Source organism: Parasteatoda tepidariorum, chromosome 4 (genome assembly GCF_982258835.1).
Source record: "Parasteatoda tepidariorum strain Cologne lab strain chromosome 4, Ptep-v5.0, whole genome shotgun sequence".
NCBI classification, from domain to species: domain Eukaryota; kingdom Metazoa; phylum Arthropoda; class Arachnida; order Araneae; family Theridiidae; genus Parasteatoda; species Parasteatoda tepidariorum.
The window spans coordinates 48,648,958-48,676,836 of record NC_141758.1 but is presented as its reverse complement, the minus strand read 5'-3'; the positions used below and the strand labels follow the sequence as shown (position 1 = coordinate 48,676,836).

At 27.6% G+C, this 27,879-nt stretch overlaps 1 protein-coding gene across 1 annotated transcript; it reads left to right on the top strand.

Annotated features, from left to right (window-relative positions):
- Nucleotides 1-223: 223 nt before the first annotated feature.
- dnr1 (E3 ubiquitin-protein ligase defense repressor 1) lies at nt 224-26,439 on the top strand. The gene is made up of 6 exons (XM_087161068.1): nt 224-499; nt 2,063-2,253; nt 4,152-4,449; nt 10,417-10,661; nt 23,481-23,916; nt 25,574-26,439. The coding sequence occupies exons 1-6, from the start codon at nt 413-415 to the stop codon at nt 25,799-25,801; spliced, it is 1,485 nt and encodes a 494-aa protein (XP_087017194.1). The 5' UTR covers nt 224-412; the 3' UTR covers nt 25,802-26,439.
- Nucleotides 26,440-27,879: the final 1,440 nt, after the last annotated feature.

Here is a 27,879-nt window from a genome sequence, read left to right as displayed (position 1 = left end):
GAGAGGTTCAAGACATGGAACCGGTCTTCACCCCAGACGGCGTATTCGAGCGTTGCGATCGCAAATTAGTGAACAACCAAAAAATCGCCAATCAAGTTTTCGTTTGCCTCTCCAAATTTACATCTGCGAATTTTACAAATGCAGTAAGAATCACCCTTAAAGGATGAGTATTCCTTTCAGTGTTCAACTTTTTACTGCCATCTGGGGAGTATCTTTAATAATTGCGTTATAGAACCTCTGTAGATTAACCGTGTTACACATTACATTTACATGTTGTTTTGTTATTCTTTTTGTTATAAGTTCTGCTAGGAAACTGTCAGCTGGTGTGGTATTCAGCAATGAAAGGAAGCTAGAATGGAATTTTTTACAATTAAATATTGTTAAAATGTTCAATATTTGATTTAAAAACACTATGTTGTGCCTTGTGAGACAAGCTGATTCTGTGATACTTGAAGTCGAGATAGATTCCAAAGCAAAAGGAAAACAATGCCTTGATAAAGTATGTTTTGTTTATGAAGAATGAAGATATTTACTTTGTTGACAAAATATTGAGTTCATGCACAGACAATGGAAAATGTATTAATGATGTGTTTCATTTAGTTACTTTTCGATACTTAAATCATAATTCTGATTTTATCTGAAACCATAATTTTCATTTTTCAGTAAATAAAATTTTAATAATTAATTCTGAGAAAAATAAAATATGCACCACGAAATCTTCTAAAAATACTTGTCCACATAGAAGATACCTATCTAACTCCACGATTTTTTAAAATTTTCATTATTTAATTTTATGTGAAATTCAAAAAATAGTTATATATCTGAAAATTTAAATTACTGAAATTATTTTAATAAAATTGTCATAATGGTTAAAAGCCTATTTTGTCATATTTAGCAAATTAAAAAATTTCAGATTTCTAAGCAGTAAAAATGTTCTTTAAATTCAGTTCTTTGAAATATGAAATGTTAAACTATCTAGTTATTTTAGGTATCATCTTACTTTTAAAAAATGTCAATATTGCTATATTTAATTTAATTTTTCCTTTCGTTTTGGTATGAAATTTTCTTTGTTTTATAATCGGGGTTTTTTTCCGTAACGTGATCTGTCGCTCCAACTACAATCGCCAAGGTGCCAAATAGATCCTAAACTTGCAAATTTTTAATTAATAAAAAAAAATTTCGATGTTTGCCTGGGGGTGGCTACGACTTATACCTTTCAAGTTAGTCCCTTTCTGTGATGTTTTTTTTAAGTTTCTCGCTGGCCACTGCCCGGAAGTTTCCAAGACATGACGGTTATTCTGACAGAGATCACGATACGGAAATCTCCCCATGTAATTGTATCTATTTTATCTTCCTTTTGGAAAGAAAGAAAACAAATCAATATTACTTTGATTTCATATTAGTGCTAGAATTTTTATATTGTTCATTACTATTAAAGTTTTAAGTATATTATTCTTTAAGGAAGATTTCCGTATTGTGATTTGCAATACGGTAGAATAATTGCCAAATCTTTGCGATTTTGGGGATGCAGCCCATGATTGATTTAAAAAAAGTTAAACATTTTATAAGGAGACTGACTTTAAGGGTGTAACTCGAAGCCATTCCCAGGCAAAACTGTACATGTTTGTTTTTTTTTAAAAATTGGAAGTTCAAAATGCATTATGTACCTTGATGATTGCAATAGATTACAAAAGGGAAATATCTTTATTCTGTGCATACTACTTCTTAAAAAATAATTTAAAGATTTATTATTCTTTAGAAAATTAATAGAATGATTATAGTTCATGTACCAAAGATTAATAAAATAAAATTTGCTAATTTTATGGATAATATTTCACTTATTTTTTAAAAAGTTTGTAGTATAGATTGAGTTGATAAATTAGTACAAAATTTTGCATTTGTGAAATCTTTTACATTAGTTAAATATTTATAATATTTAAATAATTTTTTTTATTTTTGTTTGATTCTGTCACAGTAGAGCTAGACTTATGGGCTAATTTAAAATTCAGTGTGGTTTTTAATAGTTGTCTTGGTGTAATATTTTATTTTGTATTTTTTCTAGGTTTGTGAAGTTCTAGGTATAATTGAATCTGATTACATGGGTTTGCAATATGCTGGTCCACATGGAGAAAAGTTGTGGTTAAATTTGCGTAACCAACTAAGAAAGCAATTGCCTGGGCCTCCACCATATCGACTTGATCTAAGAGTTAAATTTTTTGTTCCTCCCCATCTAATTCTACAAGATGTAACACGGTATGTATATGTATTAAACATTTTACCACCTTAAAATTAGTAATTCTAAATCAGAAATTATGCCCTTTATTATTATTAATACTATTGTTATTAACTAATTGATATATCTTTTAGTAATTTTTATGTAATTCTTTATGATTTTTGTAAATTTTTGTTTCATAATTGCATACTAATATGTCTACATTGTTGAATCTATTATTAATGCTCTATATTTCTGCAACATATCTGCAGAAAATATTTTTTTATTGGCCTACCATTATTAATACTTAGAAGTTTATGTATTTCAAGGCTTAAAAATATTTTTAGTCCAAAAACAGGCCAATTTATTACCTATGTAATGCACCTGGAAAAAATTTTTCACTCACTTTTTTAACAATGGCGCTTTAACTTTTAGCATATTGATGAGTTTTTTTTTTTTTTTTCTTCAAATAAATGTCAATGTTGTAAAAATGGGCATTGCTGTAAATAAGAAAAAATAACTTCCTTTCTCAGAACTATATTGTTTTAAACAAAGTAATAATTGTTAGTCAAATTGTGTTTTTGTTGGTAATTAAAACAACCATTTGCAAGCTAAGGATGATATTTATTTTTAAGTATCCTTTCTTTTTCAAACAGGACAAAACAAATATTTACTGCTGTTTATAAAATAGTCTAACTCCAGTGGCATACGCAAGGGAGGAGTTTAGGGGTTTGAACACCCCCCTTGAGCTCAGACAAAATGGCAAAAATAAACATTTTAGTAGAAATTATGCGAGTATTATTTTTTAAGACTATATATTTTTATTTGCCTTATGCCTACCTTTTTATCTCAGGGTATTTCTCAGAATACTGAAAAAAAAAACAATCACTATAATAGGGTTGTACTTTTGAAACCACTGTTATGGACTGGTTCCTTTCTGTTCTGCCAGTCGCGATAGTTTTCGAGACTGGCTGTCATTTGCGAGGTCTTTACGCGATGATTCTGGAATCTTAGACGTTCTGTCGTCTTTGAGACAATTCGAGAATTTTGGAGATGTGGTGAAAAATTATATAAAAGGGAGAACGGAGTACAATGTAAGTTTTTCTGTTCTACAGAAATGTGATACTTCCGTTGAAGAAAACGTTTCTAGCATAACGAAATCTGATGAATGTGAAAGTGGCCCTCAAAGTGTTTCTTCCCACCCATATGACATTGGACTTTTTTCAGAAGATATTACATGCGAGAAGATATTACATTATGTTCTTAAACTTAAAAAATCAAATCAAAATTCAACTAAGCAATGCTGTCTAAATAAAAAGACAAAACTGTCTAGATGTCTAAATTAGGGAAATAATAGTGCTTTATTACATACTCGAATTTCTTTTAGTGGCTTCAGAAAATTATGAACACCCCCCTTGAAAAAATTCTGCGTACGCCACTGTCTAACTCTAACCTTGAAAGAAAAATCTATACTGAGAAAAACATATGTTTTATTACTGTTTCTTATGAATTATTTAATTAAAATTTGTTATATATTAATATAATTATTTTAATTTAATTAGAAAAGTAGTTATATCAACATTAAATAAATCTTTCATATAGAATTTTTTCCTTCATTGTTTTTTAGATAAAAATTCTTTTTCAAAAATATTATTTTAATATTTAAGGACAACATAAAAAATTCAGTCAATGTGTGATAGTTTCATTTAAAGCTAGTTCACTTGCCCTATTCTGTGATGATTTGTTTTGGTTTATACCTAATGGTTGCTAAAATTTGGTGACCATTTTGGTGCATGTACCATTTCGGAAATTCTCCCTGTCAAAGATTATTCTTTGAGATTAATCAGAAACATATTCATGCAAAAAAAAATTACGCTTTATTAAATTTAAAAATCTTTCATAATCTAATTATTGATTTTGATATTTCTTTTAATTTCAGGCATCACTTTTATTTGGATACTCGAAGAGCATTTGTTGAAAATAATTTGAGAACTTCACAATGTAAGATGTGCCACTTAGCTGCTTTGATTGCTCAAATTGAACTTGGTGACCTTGAAGTAGCAGTTGATGCAACCACTGCTTTAATGAGATATTCTAAATTCCTGCCATCTAATTGTGCTGTTAATTGCTCTGATGACAGACCTCCACAATTGCGTGTACGATGGCGATCCGGTGGTACTAGCGATAATGATAGTAATGAAGATTCCTTTGAAGCAAAAGCAGATGATGACCAACAAGTAAGCTGTTCTATATAATTATTAAATATGTGTAAGAGTTAAATAAAATAGTATTATATTTGGTGCGTATGAAGCAAAGTTATTTAAGAATTATAATTAATAGATTGAAATATTTGGTATATGTACTAGTAATTGGATATAGTCATGATTAAAAAAACAGTTAAATGATTGATATAATAATTAATTTAAGGCCTAAAATATATATAGGTAATTAAATTGAATTAAGGGGGAATGTGGTGGTTAAGGAAAGTGGTAGTACAATGCTAATGTGGGATAACAATAACCCAATAGGTTCAAAGGGTCACAAAGTGTGAGGTTTGAACAAATTGGATGATTTGGTATCACCGAATTTGGAAAAAGGGCGAAACTAAAATAAATTAAATATTAAAGATAAATAAGGTAAAGTCATGCTATATCCAAAATATATATATGATTTAATACAGTAAGCTGATGTTTCCAATAAGAAAAACTAATAAATTCACATTTATGCATGCCCATAACAATAAAAAAAAAGTACTCACCACATACAGAAGGAAAAAGGTGATAACTAATAGTTATAAAGGTAAAGCTAAAAAAACAATCACAAAACTTTCTGTTCAACTAAACATTTATTTTTGTAAAACTACTTATCGCAACAAACAAACAATATGATTGCAACACATTCTGTGGCACAGAAGAAATATATCTTTTAAAAGGAAATGGGTGACAAGAGAATTTAAAGAAACCAAAGGCGTCAGGCATGAAGTTAAATATAAAAGAACGATTAATTTAACCGTTAAAGTAAATATGAAAAGAAAACTTAAATTTGAGAGGGCTTTTAATGTTAAAGAAAATTAAAGGTATAACATGTTGATTTTAAATTTTACAGAAATTGATTACAGCTATGGATTTAATTTAAAACAAAGGTTAAGAAAAAAATGTAAAAAGAAATCCCTCGATACAGACCGAAGTCCGCATCTCGGAAAAAAGGAACCAGCAAGAAGGAAAAACCAACAGAGAATCTCCTAAAAAAAAGTGACTTAAAAATTCCTTAACTGGTATAGGACCAGAAAAATTACGGCCAATTAAATTTAAAGAGGCGGAGAGTTTGAAATTTAAAGGAAAGAGATTGGTTAGTTAGCCCCCCTAAAATTAAAGGAAGAAAAAGAAAGGCATGAATAGAGGGGTTGGTTGACTTTCCCCACAGGAAGTGCGATGACCGCAATGACCATGAGAAAGGTCAACAAGAAAGTTAAAAATAAAATTGCTAAATTGGAAAAAAGGAAAACGTTTAAAGAAAAATTAAAGGCCTAAGCAAAATTAGAAATTAAATTGTCACATTACATTAAGTGTAAATGTGACAATATGATTTTTGTTACATACTTTAATATACCTATTTATTATAGGTTCACAGAAATCTACTCTAAATATAATGCTAAAAATTTACGAAACTTGTTTACTATTTTCCATTTCAATCTTAAAATAGTTAAGTATGAAAAATAAATTTATTAATTAATTGTGTAATTATTTATTTTTATAATTATTATTTTCTTATTAATGTTTCTTATCGATGCATATTATAATTTGTTATTTCCTTTTATAAGAGCTAATTTTAATCATGCCAATTATATCTCATTTGTTGACTAATTTTTCTTACTTATTAAATTGTGTTTTTTATCGTTATAAATAAGTACTGTGTAAAAAAACTACCTGCAAGATGGTCATGTACTTTGCATGGTTGTGCTATATTAGGGGTGCACAACCTTTTTGAGTGAAGGGCCACTTGCACAGCAGGTTGGCTAACGAAGGGCCGCCCATGTATTTAGACATGTTAATGACAAATGTAGAAATGTTTATTTAAACATTAGGGTTCCATTTTTTTATCAATAAACCTAGTAATATCAATAACTTGGTAGTGTTCCATTATTAGAATTCATTCAAAAATAAAAAAAACTTATAATTTTTTTTTTTACAAAAAAAAAAAAAAAAACTTGCTATTTTTATCATATGAACAATAGATTTATCAAAATAAATAAACATTGAAGAAAAGAAATGTATTTTTTTTTATCATATCATGCAATATGAAAATTCATTTTAGAATTAAATTCTAATAAATTTAAAAAAAACTGCAATGCCCACGGAATGAAAGTAGGAAAAAGTTTAGTCTTAATTAAGTAATATAAATTCAAATTAAATATTTTAATTGAAGAAAATTTATAGGTTTTAAGCAAAAGCCTAAAATAAAAACAAAAATGTGATAGTTCAAAATAAAATTAAATGTTTATTTTGTAATGTACTTTATTATTTTATTTTATGAATTATTAGATTTTTTTATATTGTGAACATTTTCCTTTTTTTTTTTTATCGAAAAAGATCACTTAAGCAACAAAAAATTGAAATCTAAACTACAAACAGTGAGCAGTTTAAAAATTCACGTTTTCTGTCATTTTATGAATTTTTGAAGTTGCAATAACATTGTATTTAAATTAGGGAAGGATGTAACGAGTATTTGGCCCTTTTGTTAAAAATTCAGTTGGTTGAATGATCAGTCAAATATTCGGCAGAATATTTTTTCGAAATTTATTTTTCCAAGTTTTTTTTTTTTTTTTTTTTTTTTTGAATTTTTATAGATATTACTTTTTTTTTTTTAAAATTATAATCAGACAAGTCAATTTTGTTATTTTTTCGATACTTTGAGAATTGAGAAGGATTTTTCCCCATTTTTTGCTGTTTTTATTATAACCCAGCATTTTTAACAGAACGTCTCATACTATTAATTTATTATCACTCTTTCCCTGTACTGTAATATAAATAACCAGTAACATAGAAAAGTGTGATTTTCAGTATTAAAGTTTTGTTTCAGGAACTAAGAAAAATTTGTTTTTTTTTTGTTTTTCTTTTTTAAGGCATTTTTATTATGACTCAGCATTTTTTTTAAAAATAAAGTTACTAATATAATTTATTTTATAGCAATTTTTTTCCATTAAAATTATGGCAATGAGAAAAATTTAAATTGAGATTTTCGGCATAAGATTTTCATTTAAAAAATTAAGAACATTTTTTCTATCTTTTTATTTTCTTTAAATAAAAAAAAACTTTTTTTAGACGTTTTCATTATAACGCATTAATTTTAATAGCATTTCTGTTGACTTAATTCTTTTTTCTTGGCTTTTTCTGGTAATTGAAAAACTAAGATGTTCAGCTTTAAAAAAAAATTTCAAAAATTAAGATTGATTTTTATGTTCTCTGTTTCGCTCTTCGACATTTTCAAAAACGTTCTTGATTGGCCTTATTTTTTAGAGTTAATTTATGAATACGTTTTTCCAGGAAATATTATTCTGAGCATTGAAATTTTAGTTTCATTGTTGCTATGCTGCTCTAAGATTTTGCTATTTGGCCCCAAGTGTACGGCGTTCAGTCGATTTTTGCTTCTTTTTTTTTTTGCCGAATATTTGGTTTTTGATCAAATCACAATTCATAACCACATTCGACCAAATCATATTCGTTGCGGAAATAAAAACGAAGGAAAAATAACTAGGATTTACGATAAAACTGTACCGAAATACTGTATCAAAAAGGGATTATTTCATTGCGCGATTAACAATCACGTGTCGTAATAACATCATAGTTAAATAACGGGATCGTCAATATCATGTGGAAAAGTATAGAAATAATTGGGAAAAAATATATTTATGCTGAACTCAGCACGAATAAAGCGTGTCAAATGCATGATTTAAAATTTGTATGTCGTAATAGAATAATTGGAATTTTTTATAATACGTGGGAACGCTTAGCAATAACTGCCGAAAAAATTGTTGAAAGAAAAGAAAGAATTGCAAAAAAAGGATAAAAAAATCACTTAGATTTAAGATGAAATCGTCACAAATAAAGTGCACAAAAAGTAATTATTTAAATTTGCGGTCTGAAACTCGCGTCATAATAAAAATTCGGGATTTTCAAAATCACGTAGGAAAGCGGAAATAACTGTTTAAAAAAATCATTTATATTTACGATAAAATCGGCTTAAAGAAAGCGCGTTAAACGTACATTTACTAAAGAATCTGTAAAAATTGATTGTGTCAAAACGTGATGACTTAAAAGGGCGATTAAAAATTGCCATTTTTATAAAAAAAATTTTATTGTGTTCAGAAGCTCTCGCGGGCCGCACTTCAGTAGTCAAAGGGCCGCATTTGGCCCGCGGGCCGCAGGTTGTGCACCCCTATGCTATATATATATATATATTTTTAAATACATTATAATAAAAATGTAAAATGAACACTACATAATAGTAATCAAACTATCCTACTATGTCATGTTCACTGCAATGTCAAGCTAACCTTGCTAAATTCTCAAACTCAATTGGTGTCCTTTTAACACATAGGTATCCATTGTTTTGCATTTTAATTTTTGTCATAGTGCAGCATGATAAAATATTTATTCATAATAAATTATAGGTAGTATCACCACATTTTAAAATAAAAAGTTAAAAGTTTCTTTATTTTAATTTTTAAAAAAAGGAATTATGAATTGAGGTTATAATCTTAATAACTATAAGAAAAAATTCAACATTTTATGCAAAAATTACTTATAGTAACGCATCAAAAAAATTTATTTAATAAAAACAATATATTCTATAAGCTGAACATGTTATTTTTCCTCTTTAATCTTAATTCTTTAAAAATTTACATTGATTATTATAAAATAAAAACACAAAATCTTGCTAAGTAGTTAAAATAAAATTAGTCTAATTCAGCGGGAAAGGTGGGCGCACAATGCGCCCACTTGAAGCTTTGGGGGGAATTTTTACTCTAAATAAAACGATAGTTTGGGGGGGATTTTAGAATTTGCCCAAGAATGCGCCCAAGAGCTTAGGGGGGATGAGGGCCACTGGTCTAATTATTTTTTTTAAGTGATATGTTAAAAAGAATATCAATTTAAATAAAATACTTCATAATATTAATACTTTTCTCGTACCTATCCTACATTTTATAGGAAAAAAAACACTCTTACTTGGAAATTTTGAGGGAAGTTTGAAACCCGATTTGAGCTGCTGTACTGTTTATTGCCTTTTTCTTCAACTTATTTATGTGAAACTATGATTGTTATTAAAACAAAACATCAAAATTGTCTTAATCTTGGCCCTGCTATGTGTGCTGTTGTTACTCATTGATGCCTTAGTCAGCAAACACATTAAATTTAATTATTTCCTTTTTGTTTATTTCAGATTAACTAGTATCATTTGCTACCTACACATGGTTGCTTAAATCAATATTTAATTTTAAAAAAATTTATATTTGCATTAGAATTAATATAAATTTTATTTATACTATTTAAATCCATTTAGGCTTAAAATATTTTTCACTATAAAAGAAAACTATCTGAGAAATTAGATGCTATTAAACAAATTGTACAAATCACACAATTTTGTATGTGTAAAAGTTAAGTCGATAGTATACATTGCTAACCTTACCAGTCCACAATAAAAAGCTGAAATATTTTACTGGTCCTTTAAGTAAATCGTGTTGAGAAACACTGTTGTATAACATGCCTTACCAGGACTTAGCTCCTTAATTTTTTTTATTCTAGACATTCGTTTATGTAAGTTTTAATTAAATTTTTTTCAAAATTAGTTTTTTTTTTTTTCATTTAGTCTCTTAACAAACGCCTTGAGTATATGTTAAAAATAATGAAAAATGGAAGCTAAATATTGTATTATTAATTTTTTTGTTTGGAACAACAAAAGCTTTTAATTTTACTGTATTAATAATTTTCAATCAAAAGTTTGTACTTAAAGTTATATAATAACCAACCATGGTTTTAATGGTATTAAATACAGTCTCAAATGGACATATTGAATCGTTAAAAATATTGTGAATAGTAAAATTTAAACCGTTAAAGAAATTTTATGTTATTAGAATGAATCAATGAGGTTATATATTATTTAATTTTATTATTATATTATTTAATTGGTTCATGCTTCTACTTTAGGTTTCTATTGAATCTGATCGAACTGCTATCACTCAAATATGTCAAGATGTTTTAAAAGAACATATCCTGCTCAGAGGTATAAAAACAAATGCTGCAATCTATGAATTTTTAAAAGAAGTTTCTGAAATTGACGATTTTGGTATGGAGCAATATTTTGTGAAAAACCGAAATGGGGAGACTTTTAGAATTGGTGTTGGGCCTACAGGAATTCTCATTCATGATCTCAACCTTCGTTTAAAACACAAGTAAGCATTTCATTTATTGTTTTTCTAGCCTTAATAAGTTATTTATCTATGAAAAATAATATTAGAAGCGTAGTTACTATGCAATGTGTAAACTCACCTTCGTGGCATGGGATCCTCTCATGGTTAATCCGACAGCAAGGAAACTATAACTCGTGGTTTGTCTATTACTGGGGATGTTTCAAATAGGTCTGAGGAAATTTTGAATTAGATCTGAGCTAAGCTTTTTGTACTTTATAATTATTTATTTAATCACATTTTTATTTCTTTTGTATTATCTCGCATGTATCCCTTATATTTTCTTTTGCAAGGATATAGTTAATTTATACAAACTATTATTTCGTCATTTTCATTGCTAAAAATCTATTTTCTAGTTAAGTGCTATCATTCATAAATCATTTCATGATTTTTTTTTATAACAAGAAATCTGGGTTGTATTAGTCACCATGGAGTTTATTTACCCTTTCAGATCAGAATCATTTTTGTCCAGTTTAGACCACTGAAACCCATTATTCTATTTATGTAATATATAAATAAATATACTTAACTAGCATATGTGAAAACTAAGTAAATATTTCTTAAGAAAGTTTTTACATAACTTTTTTAATGTTTTTACACAAGCTATTTTTAGTATTTGTGTTGAATTTTAAAAATTAATTGTAGGGATTAGTTTTGATATTATCTTTAAACTAGAAAATGATTTTTCTCGAAATTTATCTCATGAACTTATATTTCGTGTTTTTAACTGCTACAGGCTTATATATATTTTACAATTGCATTTAACATTCTTATTTCATAAGCTTCTTGCTTTATTAACCTCATAAACTTAGCAATATATTATTTTTTTATACTGCTCACTCATTTCTATTACCTATATTAAGTTACTTTCAGTTTTAAAAAATTAATAGATTTTTAACAGTTTCGACTGAATAAAATTACAACTGTGCACGAAATAAGATTGAAACCAAGTACGTGGGATTCTTCAAAAAGAATCATTCCTACATTTTTACTAAAATGAGGAGTATTATAATGACATTTAAAAAATATCCATTGTAATTTTATTTATATTGCTCATTTGAGGGCAATTTGTACTCTAAAACTTGAAAACGCTTACTACCTATAGATTAAAGTTATTTTAAAATTTTTTATACTTTAATTGTTTTGTTATATAATAATTTTTTTAATAATTTAAAATTCTCTTAAGTTACTTCCCTTCCGAATTGTATTGCCATTCCTTTTGGTTCAATATAATTATATATAAAAATGCAAAATCTAAATGTTACTTTATTCATTTCTAAAAGAGTATGATTTTTCTTTTTCTCTGAAAAATATGCAATTTTGGGAACCTACAGTTTCTTAACGAAACAAATAATGGTAACCAAAAAATCTTTTTTAATCATTTATACAATATCGAAAATGCAGGCAGAACCAGATAAAACTTAGTATGGTAATAATTAAAGTTCATTTCTATAAATTTATTTTTATCAAAAGATTACATAAATTCAATAATTTAAATAATTAGAACATAAGATATAATTTAAAAATATAATATACATAAAAACATGATAATTATAAAATACATAATAAATATAATAAACATTAAATATAATTTTTAATTGTCAAGTATGGATTTATAGTATGACACAGCTTTTTATAAAATTTAATTTTTTTTATATAATCTCAGTTTTCTTCAATACCCATGTTGTAAAAATTTTTGTTTTATATTTGTTTTGTAGATTTATTTATTTTTGTCTTCTCATTATAATTTCCACAGTATACAACCAACCAGAACATTCTTAATATTATACTTGATTCTTAAAGTTGGCTCAAAAAAGTTATACAACTTTATCTGTTTTTTTCCTCTTCTAATTTCTGCCCCTGTTATGAATTTTTTCTTCTCTAATCTGCATACAGGTGTGAAAAATCCTTAGAATTTTAAATAATCATGGAGAAAATGTGTCAATGATTTTGTCATTTCAATTTTCCTTTTTTTTTTTAATGAGGAATTTCTTTATGATATGAATGGCCATTCATGTGGTATGGCTAATAATTTGTTTGACAGGCTAAAACTTAGAATTTTTTATCAACGTTATTTAAACATGTTTTGTTTTGCTATCACCAGATTTGGAAAAGATCACTATAATAGCGTAGAGATTATTCAAATATTTTTAACTGCCCTAATGCTCTAAATTTTAGTATATCTGGTTAATGTGTATTTTGCTTTAACTTTGATTTCTATTAGGATTAAATTCAAGTAAAAGATGTAAGTTTGCATAGAACAAAATTATCTTTTAATTTCTTTTTATAATTTAGAGCAGAATTTTCTTTAGAAATCTTTTGTGTGTTTCTTCTGTGATTTAAAATACTTCAAAACTCTGAAACTCTTCAAAAAAAAATTTTTTCACTTTTTCCTTCTACAAGAATTTAAATTTTATACCAAATTTGATATTTTCCATGTACATTTTATTTAAAGAAAATTTTGAAACAATGGGCATTTTGATATCTTACTTAAGCTTGCGGCTTTTCTGCCTCTTTGTCAGCAAAAATTAGGAAATCACAAACCTCTCCTTCTGTTAGGTGTTTATGTAATATTTAAATTTTTCTTATTCATTCTTTTCTTAAGCCCCAATGCACCTTTAAAATTATTGGTGTTATTTCCTATTTTTAATTCAGGGTTTATGTTAGGACATGAAGAGTTTGGTGGATGATCGTGTTTCGTGACATTTTGAAAATACTCTCAATTTTTAAGGTTCCAAAGCAAAAAGAGGGAGTTTGACTAAAAATTTTTGATATCTTCTTTATGATTACCAAGAAATGGATTTATTTGGTTTGAAATTTCTTTTTAAAACTATACGCTCTTTGGAATCTTACGTTGAATCATAATGGTATCTTGGACAATTGTTTCAATTTAAGCATTGCATTGTGTCTGCAATTTTAAGAAGCATTTTATTGAGATTTTGCAAAAAATCTAAACTGTATTGTGGTTCTGTATGCAATTAAATTTCTTTACCGTGTAGAGCAGCTATTTCCAAATGGCGTTCTGTGGAGCCCTAGGGTTCAGAAAGGTCACAGGGGTTCCAAGAGTTAAGATTTTTTTTAAAACCAGTTACGATTTTCAAAGCCTTTCATTAAATTGCTATCCAATTAATAATCGATTTTTTAATTAATATTTCTATTATTTTTATGAGGTTATTTAATTTAAATGCTCGTGAAGAAAGAAATTTGAAAACTATGTTTTTTCTAATAGTATTATAACAGGGTGGCCACCCACCTGGAAAACCTTGAAAACCTGGAATTAGCAGGGAATTTTTTTTATACTGGAAAAATCAGGGAAATTTGGATAAAAACCTGGAAAAATCAGGGAATTTTAAAGAAAAGCTGGAAATTTTTTTAATTTCACTAATGTAAATTATTTACTAATTTTCTTAATTTAAATTATTTCATCTATTATACCCATTTTTTTAGACGGAAATGTATCTCCAAGCAGTTTAAATATCATCAACTTAGCAATACTTTGCTTGCATTAAAATTTGCTCCATTACAGCTCTGTTAAACTAGAATGCCACATAAAATTCTCCCACTGTTGCTAAACGAATGTGGAGATCTTTGACCGCTATGGACTGTGCAATTTAGGAAATATTGTGGTAGAGGTGGAAGAAGGGATATTAGCTTCTGTTTTTAAATTCTGTCCTTGGGCTGAATCCATTTATGGCTTAAGTTTGTTCCTATGATTTCGTGGTAATTTTTTTCCATTTTGACAAAATGTTTTTGTATTTTTAACTTTATAAAATTCTCCAAAAATTAGTTGGTTATAATTTAATAATAATAATAGATTTTATATTGCACTCTTTTTCTGAAAGCTTTTGTATTCCCATTAAAAGAAATCTGTGAATTATTTTTTCTCAGCAAACCAACCAATCGCAAATTTTTTTTTATAATCGCTAACAGCAATGTTTATCGACAAATTGTTACAATTGTTGCATTAATGCTAATTTTTTCTATTTCATTTTAACCTTTTATAACATATTTTAATTTTAAAAAAAGGTTTTTTTTAGGAACTAACTATATACTAATATTTACTTTTACTCTTTTCTTGGTCAATATATGATTTTTGATTCAAAATTTTGTACCGAAACATTAAAATGAATAAAAAATCTTGCCAAATTGTCAAAATAAATTTTTTTTTTCAAGATATGTTAAAAAAATATCATTTTGAATAAAATATTTTATAATATAGACACTTTTCTCGCCTACACTTTATTAGAATTAAGAAACTAAAACCTGGAAATTTTAAGATTTTTATCTGGAAAACCTGGAAAAATCAGGGAAATTTGAAATCTGATTTGAGTGGCCACCCTGTATAATAAATGAATTATGAAAAGCATGTATGCATTTGTGAACAATTCCATTTGTATTTCGCTTCGAATAAAAATAACCGAATTCAACAATAAAGAAATATGTTGCTCTCAACGTTTTTTTATTTTATTTTTTTCCTTTTTTTTCTTCATGGAAACCATAACCAGCTCACTCATTTTTTAGTTTATGCATGCACTAAATTCAAATTAAGAACTAGACAACAGATGCTGTCCCAAACCTGTGCAAATCAGCTGGTGGACATAAGAACCGATTTTAAGACTAAAATTGATAAAATCAATGTGATGAAAAAATTTCAATCACTAAATCTTTCAAAAATAATTAATAAAATTTAGATTATTACATGTTTTTAACAAAGCTGATTGTATTCTGTGTGTACTCCTGAATTCCGGGGTTTTCGTATCGTCCATCGGGATCTAAAAATTAGGACCCAGCGAATGATTTTTCTGGGAATATCGCGAAATTCCGCAATCTAAAATTTAAATTTTGAAACGCTTAATCCCGTTAACGAAACATTTACATACATGTTATTTTGGCGGTTTCACTGATTTTCGCCATTTTTAATGTTTGGAACTGCGCCGGAATTCGTTATTTACCTAATTTAAAAGTTACACCTAGCTATTCGTGTTCACGTGATTTAAAAATTACACATTGCGATTCGTATTCACACGGCTTATAAGTTCATGTATTTACGCGTTTTTTAAATCAATTTCGCGATTCATATTCACTCGTTTTAAGAATCCAATATCGTAATTCATATTCACGCTATTTCAAATTGCAATATTGCAATTCTTGCTAGAACTGAGATTTTTCCATAATTAATTACCATAACGATGTTAACGATTAATTACCATTACCATTCTTTGTTGGTTCATAATTTAGTTATAAATCTTATTTCAAAATTATGTTAAATATGAAACATGTATGGTAGATAAAGTGATATTTTGCACGTAAAATTTCAGGGTTTTTCACTTCTTGTAACAATTACCCCTGTTTGAAAATAAATTAGTCTTTCATTAATTAATATGTTTGCAATTGCTAATGAAATTTATTCATTAAATCTTGGGGGGTTCCGTCAGAAGAAGGTTGATCATTTAGGGTTCCACAGCCTAAAAAATTTAAGAACTGCTCATGTAGAATGTTTCCTGGTAAGCTCTTCATACATAAATGAATGATGCAAATGAAGGACTCGGTCAATATGTAAAAGTGTGCATGTTTCAGCTTTTCATTAAAATTTTCTCATAAGCTACCTTTGTATTTTTTAAATTTAAATTTCTTTGAAATGATCGACGAACGTAAAACGTGTGTAACTTCAGCACATAAGTGCAATTGAAAAACGTTTATTGTGAAAATTATAAGGAAATAAAAGTTAATTGCTCATTCTAGTTGTTAACAACGAAATTGCTCAACAAAAGTTATGCTTAGAAATAAGGCTTTGTTGACATAAGCAATAATTATAAAAATTAATGATTATAAAAAAAAAAGATTTACATTTTTAAATAATTATAACAATTAATTTTAAATTACTCCATAAGCAATAATTATAAAGAAATTTTATGATTAAATCTAATCAAAAAAATATGTTAAAACGGAAAAAAGATGTTTGATATTGTTATTCACATTGCTTTTCAGTCATTACTTTCTTTTAAACAAAACAATTAATAAATAGGTTTTCATTAATTACAGTTATAAGTACAACAGATGATTATTAATAATTCTTTTTAAAAAAAATAGAATAAGTCCCTTTATTTTTGCTAACAAGACAAATCATAAAAATCATTTTCTATAGAATGTCTTAATAAGCAACATTGAAGCATTTTAATAGGAAAAATTATGTTATGCTTGATATAGCATTAATCGGTTGCTTTTGTTGGGCTAGACAAAACTTCAGATAGATACAAGATTAGCAGTTTTACGCATGAAAAGTTTTTGATCGATTTGCGCCATTTGTTTTTAGATTTGTTCTGTTTTGGGTGTATGTTTTTAAAGTTTAATTATCGATAACAATGATGACATATTAGGCAGACATCTTCCGCTTTTATATAAATAGAAAAACAGCAATAGTCAGAATATTTAAACGGAAAAACAAAAATCTAATGCGATTTCATTACCTGTATTAATTTTATCTAACTTATCTATTTTTTATTCTTCCCATGTATTTATTTATTTATTTTTTATTTATTTTTTTTGCATGGGCAATGATTAGTTAAATATTGGAAGAAAAAAAAGTTAACTGACAAATAATGTTAACTGAGGAGATTTTCTAAGATAATAAAACAAAAATTACAAATGAGTTAATTAAATTATCTGCTATTTTAGAAAGTGGACTTATGGAGAAAAAAAAATGAGTTAATGTTAATTTTATTAAGATTGATATCCTCTTTTTAAATTTGTAATTCTACATTAAATGGAGCACGATTTGTTAAAATAATCAAACGAATTTTAGCTAAAATTGCTATCGCAATAGCACTTTTTGTGAAAATGGAATAGGTCTATTTCTACTAATTCAAAGTTAAAACAATTTTCTATTTGCTTTTTCAAATTACTGTATGCCTTAGAATTAATCATTCGTTAGGCCAACGCCTCCTTTTGATAATATTTTATGTGATTTAATGAAATTTAATCAATAATAATCCTAAAATTATAGGTGTTATGTCAATCGGTTGAATTCGTAGGTCTGGACATCGTATTACATCGTAATTTCTGATCCGGTAACCTTATAAAGCAATAAGTTGTTCTTCCGGATGTAGTAGACAGATTGTAGTCTGATGTAGTAGACAGACAATGACAGATTGTAGTAGAAATAGGTATACGAGAAGTATTATTCGAAACAAACAAAATACAAAAAAAAAATATTAATAGAATATTAACTGTATATAATTGTTAGAAAAAGTTATGAAGTCAAATGTGCAAAAACGATAAGATGATAAGCGCATTTTCGATGCAAAAGTTCTTAAACGGTCATTTGACCGATTATGGTATGTTTAATGTTAAAAATGATATTTCGGTAAAAAGCTAATGTGTCTTTTTTCTTTTTTTTTATTTCTCATAAAATGTTGTTATTGAAAGTTTATTAACTCCACTTGGAAGGTAAAAATTCGTTTATTTATTTATTACAGTTTTAATTATTGTTATTGCATTTTACAGTTTAATTATATTTTAATGTTTAAAACATCACCCAAGTTTATTAACCTTTTTTAAAAAAAATTCATTCATTCAAACACATACATTTAAATACAGACTACGTACTCTCTATTGTACGAGCCTCATTATTGCAAGCCTTCCATTACATAAGAGAAATATATACACATAATGCAGTTTTTTTTCTTCCAAAAAAGATTATACTCATCAAATATAATTGAAGTCCATATCAATTTTCCCCAGATTAATAATAGTTTTATAAAATTAAGATAAAATTTCTGTATTTTCAAACAAGGAAAAATTGCTTCGGGCATTAGAAAAATCGTTTGTGTATAATGAAAATGTTCCGTTTTATGGTTTCGTGTTGCTCTCTATTCTGAAGGGAATATCGTGAGCTTTTTTTTGTTTTTTTTTTTTGTCCCGTTTCCCACTTTATTATGTTCCTAAATACATATGGTACGATAATACAGTTAAACAGTTGCATCACAATTAAAACAAATTGAGAATCGATAAATGTATCCAAGGTTTCTCACTTCTCTTTCCCCAAACGCTACATTATCTCGAAGCTGACAATACTTTATACCAACGGTTCCCAAATGGTGTTCCGAGAACCCTTAGGGTTCCATGAAAAGGTCATTGGGGTTCCGTGTGTTGGGACTTTTTTTTTTTTTTTTTTAACCTGTAAGGATTTTTGAAACCAGTAATAAGTTTGTATTCAACCAATAATCCATTCTTTATTTAATATTAAGATTATTTATATGAAATTATTTATGTAAAATCGCAATAAAAAAGAAGTAGCAAATTTCAAAAAAATATTTTTTAATAACATTATATTTAATAAATTACTAAAAGGATTTGCATTTACACATGATTGCATCAGTATTTCTTATCGAACTTCAAAATAAAATAAACAAGTTCAAGAATAAGAATTATTTTTCCCGGTTAACCATTTTCACTGTATATAATATTTCGTTTTCAAAAACCATAATTCAGCTTAATTTATTCGATTTCAATTTATACGGAAAAACTACTAGACTTATAAAGCAAAAACGTAGCAGCTGCAGACGTGAGAATTCAACTACCTAACATAAAACCCAATTTTAAAGACTTATTGATGAAACAATGAAAAATTTTCATTTGCATGAAATATTTCTCTATTAATTGGGAATGTTTTTTCTTTTAGCACATTTACAATGAACCCTGATAAACGTTTTTTTTACAGAACAGGGTTCCCCTTAAAGAAGTTCGATCATTTAGGGTTCCGTGACTGAAAAGAAGAAAAAAAAATTGAGAACCGCTGCTTTATGAAACAGTATACTTTAACCCTTTTATGTTGAATTTTTACTAAACATATTTTTCATACTTTTTTCATTCTTTTGCATAAATTTCGGTCGAAATAAGTGAAAAATATATGTAGCATTTTAATAATTTATGGTTATGAATTGCAGCATGAAACACCGTTATCTTTTTTTGCATTAAAGGTAAAATCTTCAAAACGTGCTTACTTCCAAACAATAATTTTTCAAATTTGCACTTATTTAAACCTAAGAGAAACAGTTATTCATTATTGAAATTACTTTAATTTACAAAATCAATTATTGATACATTTTTGAATATGAATGAAAAAAAAAAATTCTAGCTTCTTTTTTTCTATTTTTTTATTTTTGTACAGATATAATTCCGATAGTGTAACTGATTTTGTTAGTAACTATTAGACTGTTTTTAATAATTAAAAAATACGAAAATGCATTTTTCTTGTAATTTGAACGTCAGAAAAATATATATATTAAAGGGACACCGATGCCCATCTGCGTCAAAGGGTTAATCTTTATAAAACGATACTCGAAAAAACTTTTTTTCTCCCTAGAACATCAGTAATGGGACGTCCCAACTTGCTGCTAATAGTGTTTATTCATTTACATTTATTTCGGTAATGTATTTAATTTAAATGGTGAGCGTATACGTAAAGGCGAAGTCTCCCTACATCGAAATTTTTAATCGGAACATTAAACTACGCTCAAAATATCCTCCTTATAATGAAATGGTTGTCTCTCTATTGCGAATTATTGAGACGTTTATTTTCGTCGTGTTTGGAAATTTTCAGGCGTTTATTAGTTCGATTTCCGCCATTTTTGAAGAAATTTGCACGTTGAAATGTTTGAAGGGAATAGAAGAATAACAGATGATGTAACTGTTAACTTCTTTATATTCTATAGCAGGAATGTGATTCCAAAAATTAAGACTTCATTCAAAGAAAATTTTCGCGAATCTATGATTAGCTCACTCCTAAAACATGTAAAATTTTATGAAAATTTTCCATCCCGAAATGTAAAGCAATGTAAAATCGCTGAATTTTTCAAGTAAAATAAACGCAAGTGCATACTTAGTACAGTGCGCAAAAAATAAACGGACCATCCTGAATAACTTTTGATCTAATGGTCGGATCTGCATGTTCTCGGACTCAATGGCTCAAGAGGGTGACCTCAAATATGCTAATTACTGCAGACGAAATTTTACGATACGACATCAGACACACAAAAACGTAGTTTCTCTGAATAAACAAACCCTTTTTTCGACGGATTCGGATTTCTGACCCCCAAAATTCAGAGGGTGACCGCAGTTTAAACCCGGATAATTTTACTTTTTGCGTATTTTATCATATCTCGAGAACTTTTAAAGCGTATTGAAAAAAAATTTGCACCCAAGTATAAAATTCGTTTTCCCAAAATATAATTCAGTACGAAAACTAGGATTTTTAAAAAGTATTTATTATTTTGGACGCCCGGTGGCTGAGTGATGGCGCTTCGCACTCCCGTGCCACAGGTCTGGGGTTCGATCCTCTGACAGAGCAAGGTTGACTCAGCCTTTCATCCCTTCAGTGGGTCGATAAATGAGTACCAAGCATGCTTGGGGACTAAACACTGGAGGTTTCGCATTCAACTGACCACCTAACCGGAACATCTGCCCCTGCACTGAGATAGGCATTGGGCTGTCGCGTCACTGATATTAGTTTATTTATTATTTTATTTAATAATACTCGAAAAATTTTGAATTGCAAGGTTTGTAATTTTTACATAATTTTAAAGAATGTACTTTTACATAGCAAAATGCAAAAATTTGTGCGCAATTGATCGAATATTTCCTGAGAAATTAAATTTTAGAAATACGACTTTTATATTATTAAATTGTTAAAAGGTAATTGACATTAATTTAAATGTACTACTTATATGATCCATGCTCTTGCTGTTTTCGAATAAAATTGCAGGAGCTACAAGAAAACTTTCCAAATTATCCACACTACTGCTGGGAAAAAATTTTTTGGTAGGAGTTGATAGTTTGATATTTTTTTTTTTTTTTGTTAAAACTCATCTTTCTTCCTCCTCTTTCATAAATACAGGTGGGTCGCTCTTCCTGTTCGGGGCTCCTTCCTCTGAGGAACAAATGTTTTCTTTTTTTTTCATTCTTTCCTGTTATACTTTGTCGTGGGAATGGAGTCAGGAAAAAATTTATTCAGGATGATCATAAAATATAAACATACACTCACGAATTTCCGCAATAGGCATTTTTGTTACAGTTTGTATTAACGCGAATTGCGTTTTCAGAATAATTGAAAAATATTATAATGGTATTTGCAACTTTGAAATTGCGTGCTAGATTGCACTGTAATATAAATGCAACGTCGTGCAGATTTTATTTTTAAATTTATTGACATAGGAAAATAAATCATTACCGTGTGTATTAAAAGGGAGGTTTCACAAGGAAATGTCACCCAGTATAAAATTTTAATATCATAATTTTTTATGGATTTTAGATGGTTCCAAAGTATTTAAAAAAAATCGTTTTGTGATACATAACAGAAGAAGAAAAAAATATCGTAGTGTTCTCTATAAAGATTTTATTTTTAAATTTATTGACGTTGGAAAATAAATTATCACCGTGTGTATTAAAAGGGAGGTATTGCAAGGAAATGTCACCTAGTATAAAATTTTAATATTTTTTATAGATTTTAGATGGTTCCAAAGTATTTTAAAAAATCGTTTTATGATATATAACAGAAGAAGAAAAAAAATATCGTAGTGTTCTTTATACAGATTTTATTTTTAAATTTATTGACGTAGGAAAATAAATTATCACCGTGTGTATTAAAAGGGAGGTTTAGCAAGGAAATGTCACCTAGTACAAAATTTTAATATAATTTTTTTTATGGATTTTAGATGGTTCCAAAGTATTTTAAATGTAAAACTGTCGTTTTTCTAACTCCTTTAAAAAATTTAAACTTGTTAGATTTTAGCATTATTTACATAATTTAATGTATATATCGATATACACTACCCTACAATAATCAACTGCACACTTTTGCCATTTTTCTAAATTTCTCGGGAAATACTTAAAGGATTATTTTATAACTTAAGAGATGTTTAGTTTATACAATTTTTCATACTTAGCTATAAGATTTAAAGCTTTCAGAGGTTTGGGAGACTGACAATTAATTACGAAAGAAAACAAGTATTTTTAAACATCCTATGCCAGAAAATCAAGCAATAAGCTTGTATTGATTACTTAAGTTGTTATTTTCGATAACCGCATAAAATTTTATGGAGATGCGAACATTTTTATTTAAAAAAAAAAACGAATTTTTTGCTATTTTTATAAAACAAAAAACTAATTTATTGCTATAACTAAATAAATATTTAAAAAAATCAAAATTTTTGGAGCAATTTAAAATTAATTACAAAATTATTTTTTTTAAATTTTTAAAAAAATTCGTTGAAAACTGCACAGGACATAAATTTTTAAGGTAGTTAATACACACTACATTTTTAATATACGTTTTTAAGCAGAAAAAATTTAAAAAAAATTCCTCATTTTGTAGCTAATCGTATTTATACGATTCCCTACAATCGAATATAAATTATTTCTTAATTCATCATCAATTTTACGGAATGTTGACACGCACCATTCTAAAATAATGATAATTAAACCTTTAAAGCGGGTGAGACACCCTATATATATATATATATATATATATATATATATATCATCATAAGAAAAAGTGTGAAAGTTTCTAAAACAAATCTGATCATTGGAATTACTTATTTTGATCTAAATAAATACAAAATAATGAAAAGATTATAAGAAATATGTTTTGTAAAAATTCTGCATCAAAGGGGTAAAATAAATTTCGAACTTACACAGTAACAGATAATATAAAATGGATTCCTAACTACAAACGTTCATGTACTTAACCCACAATGCAAAATATTTCTTCATTCTAAAAAATTCTTAATTGCTTCTTTCCATTTGCAGCATCACCTATGCATCCATTCATCTAGCCACGCATTCAGGTCGTTGTTTCTTCCTGACCTTCCTGAACCATTCTGGAGAATCACAGCCTCTTGGTTTCAAGCTCGAAAACTGTCATTCGGCAAGTGCCCTGTACCGAGCTGTTACTGAAAAGCATGCTTTCTACAGCTGTGAAACAGTGCGTAATGCTGTTACTTCACAGTACATTAGAGACCTTAAGGGAACGATCGCGTCCTTATTTAATGAGAACACTGCCTTGGGAAAGAACTATGTGTTTGATATTCAAAGAACTTGTAGAGAAGTGTATGACCATACTAGAAGAGTCATGTATCAGGTGGAAGATATTTGCAATAAAAAGACTATGAATCCATCAAAAACACGCTCAATGGACGAGCTGAATAACTTGAAGGAAAAAGATTGCCAATCTGCGTCTTGTAAGGTAAGTGTGCTCTTTGTCCTTCAGGCTGTTTTTTGAAGGTTACGTCGTCATATGAAATGATGCTCATTGCGAATTATTTGCTATTTCCATAACTTCTGTGAATTCGCAACACTTACTCTCGACTGTTAGAGCAAATTTAGTCTTATCTATAGCCAGCGCTCTCTATGCTTATTCCGAAAATGGCACAAAACGTCAATGTGGAAGAAGGCCACAGTTTTGTGAAAATTAAGTCTTTGTGGTCTATTTTTTTTCTTCCATATTTAAAACTTACTTATGTAAAGCTCGCAAAAATTTGCAAAAAACTGAGAATAAGGCAGTGATTTTGATAAATGTCGCCAAATAGGCGTTTTTTTTTTCTTTTTCTTTTTTAAGTTTAATAACTTGTAAAAAATTCAAGTCATTGGACTGTTCCTAAGTCCGGATCACAACAAGATGGTATATAGAGTTTAAAATATAGCGTTGCTTCAAGTGTAAGGCACTTAAACAGTGTTTTTTTTTTTCCCTTGGAGAAAGAGCTTCGAAAAACCATGTTAATGTTGTTTACTTTAGTAAATGATTCATTAAACCCTACATTACATTACATCTGTCAAAAGTTTCATATACGTAAAACTTCTAAAACTATGAGCGAAAGGCATAATTTATACTATTCGTTCTCAGTCCTTCATAAATGTTAACAATGCATTATTGATTTATGTTCGTCACATACATTTATACAGGGCTACTCATAATTCCCTCTGGTTACTACAACCGGCTTCAGTGGTACATGTTACTGCCATCTACCGGCAACTGCTTAAATTAAAACTTGGAAACTTTCAGAATAATTTCATATGTTCTTTTTTGCCATATTCGTCTTTGTTTTTTCACTATAACGCTTCGAAACCCTGGAAGGAATTATGAATAATCCTGTATAGTTTATATATTATGGGGTCAAACATCCGAATCCGCCAAAAAAAAAAGTATGTTTATTCAGAGCAAGTGCGTTTTTGTGTTTGATTTCGTATTTTAAAATACCGTCTGCCCAATTAACTAGCATCAGGGTGGTCCATTATTTTTTTGCGCACTTTCAGGGTGCGTAGCTAAATAATTCAACAAAAAATAAGCACTTTTCAAGCACTCAAAAATATTTTTAAGCACTTTAAAAAAATATCAAAATTAGGCAGGGTTGGACAATCGACGGTTTTATCTTGTTTTAACCGTCATGTCAAAAAAAAAAAAAACCTTTTGACATTGTTTTTGACAATTGTCAAAAATCATGAAATTTTGAATTATGTAAAACGAATGGCGTTTTCAAACGCTATGGACTAACTATAAGGTGAAATAGATTGGAGTTGAATTAATTATGAAAGCGTTGAATAGAAAGAAGAATGTTAACTGTGTCTTTTTGCATAATTCGAAGCGAAAATCAACATAGTAAAGGAAAAATCTCATTTTGAAAAAGGGATAATTAAGCACTTTTTAAAAACACCCAATGAAAAAAGCACCTTTAAGGGCTTTTAAAAAACGAAAATAAGCACTTTTTAAAAACGCTACGCACCCTGACTTTGCATCTTTTATATTAAAAATAAATAAAACCATTTTATTTTAGATGAATTAATGAGTTATATGAACACGAAACTGAAATTATTATGCTAATATTATTACTAATTTGAATTTTTAGTTGGTGCAAGAACAACTCGCCACATTTCAAGATTCTATGCTTTGTCGTGTGTGTATGGATTTGGACATTAGTACAGTGTTTTTCCCATGTCGTCATGTTGCATGCTGCAGTACTTGTGCTCCCCTCTGTTTGAGTTGCCCACTATGCAGAAGCACCATTACAGAAACACAACACGTTTATCTTCCTTATACGGGCAGGAAAACTTCGAAAATAGAAGAAAATGTGTGATTTTATCAAAAATAGTCTTTTAATTATAAACTAATAAATAAAAAATAGAGCTTTATGCTATTTATATCAAATTATATTCTCAAATTTGTTGTTCATGATCTTGTGTTCAGTGAGAGACAGAAAAGGAATTCATTTTTCCTAGTACAATTATTTATTATATTTATTTCACATAAACTTATAGTCTAAGCCATATAAAACTGTTTTATTTTGTGAATGTGAGAAGACTTTCACCCTATGTTAGAGTGAATTATTGACTGGAGATTGTTTGTGCTTTGTAGCATCGTTAATCTTTGATGCTACAAGCATAAATAATCTATGTGAGAATTTGATTTTTTTTAAATTCATAATTATGAGTAAAATATTTGACCTGTACAAAATCTGGCAATTCACTAATTATTGTTTCACATGCTAGTGTGAAGGAAAAAAAATCTTTTAAGGGAGGCAATCAAGAGTTTCTCAATGAATTATTTATTTTTTTGACGAAGTTAATTAACTTTGGTGGACAAAAACATTTGTTCGAAAACAATTATACTTAATTTAAACATTGTATTAAGTTTTTATTCCGTACAGATTAAATTGTCTTTTTAAGCTTAGTAATTTCTTTAATTCTTTTCTAATATATTTTTAGCAAATGAAAATTTTTTATTATTTGGAAAGATATTTCTTAAAATAATATTGTCATAAACAGCTAATCAAATTCGATAATTCAATTCATTGAAAGTGAACATTCATACTTGTATCAAACAAGAACAAGATTTGATTTTAGTATTCAAATTTTTTTGCTAAATGTAACAAAATTGTGTTTATTGATTAGATTTTGAAGGGTCATTTACCTTATAGACCCTTGAGAATTTTTACCATTTACCTTAAATGTCTATGAAATTTATAATTATATGCATTTGACTAACATTTGTTAAAGTTAGATTTTGTTAATGTCTCTTTTAACACCCCAAGTTTATTTTTCTACCAATCAGTAAAATCCAAAAATGAAAAATAGTAAGAATAATATCAGTTCTATATAAGTTATTAATATATTTTTCACTGTTAAAATTTATTAACTGGTAAAAAAGCTGGACTAGTAGGTTTATTTAAACTGTACTTAATGAATAATATTCTTCATGTGTATTTATTTTTCTGGTATCATGTTAATCTTATTCCCAAAGTTTGGAGAATGGAATTGTGAACATTATGTGAAAAATTGAATTTTTTAAAGTTGCAAATTACATTCTGTTGAATTTGTTAGTTGATTATAAAATTGATTTCTTACCATTTATATTAATTTACATTACACATAAAAAATTATTCTAACTTTTATGTTTTTAACTTTTAATATTACATCTATTCATTATAGTTTTTCACAATATTGCATATAAATTTGACTAGAAAAACTTTAGAATTGTTAGTGTAAATTCGCAAATATCTTACATGGTTTGTACATATAGTATCCTAAAATTAGATTCTTTTAACATATAGAATATTTTTGCTATTCAGTGTATTTGAGTCAAATGTAGAATGGTGACTGAACATTGAAGTTATAATCAGTGAACAGCATTCTAAATCATCCGCACAATTTTAAATGTAGTCTTTTAGTCTTTAATTATCATCATCCATAATTAATACATTTTTATGTCATATTTTTTAAAATTATAAGTATTTGAATCATTGCAAAAAAAAAAAAGCTTAAGTATTAAACAAACAAAAAATTATAATTTGAATTTTATTAAGTAACCAATTTATAACCTGAATATAGATAAAAGATTTTAAATAATTGTAAAAATAACAAAAATTATATAAATTTGCACTTGAAACTTCCAGAATTTTCTTTTTAATTAAAACAATATGTTACGTTGAAATAATAAACTAACACTGCTAATTAATATAATTCTAGATTTAACTTACATTATATTTTAAAAACTTAAATTCATTAAACTAATTTATGGTTTAGGATAACAATCTAAGATATAAAATGCACATATATAAAAAATTATTTTTGTGTTGCTCATTTTTGTAATATATATTTTCTTGTTAAGTTCTAACTAACAAATTCATTTAACTATTTAGTGACATTTTTACTTTTA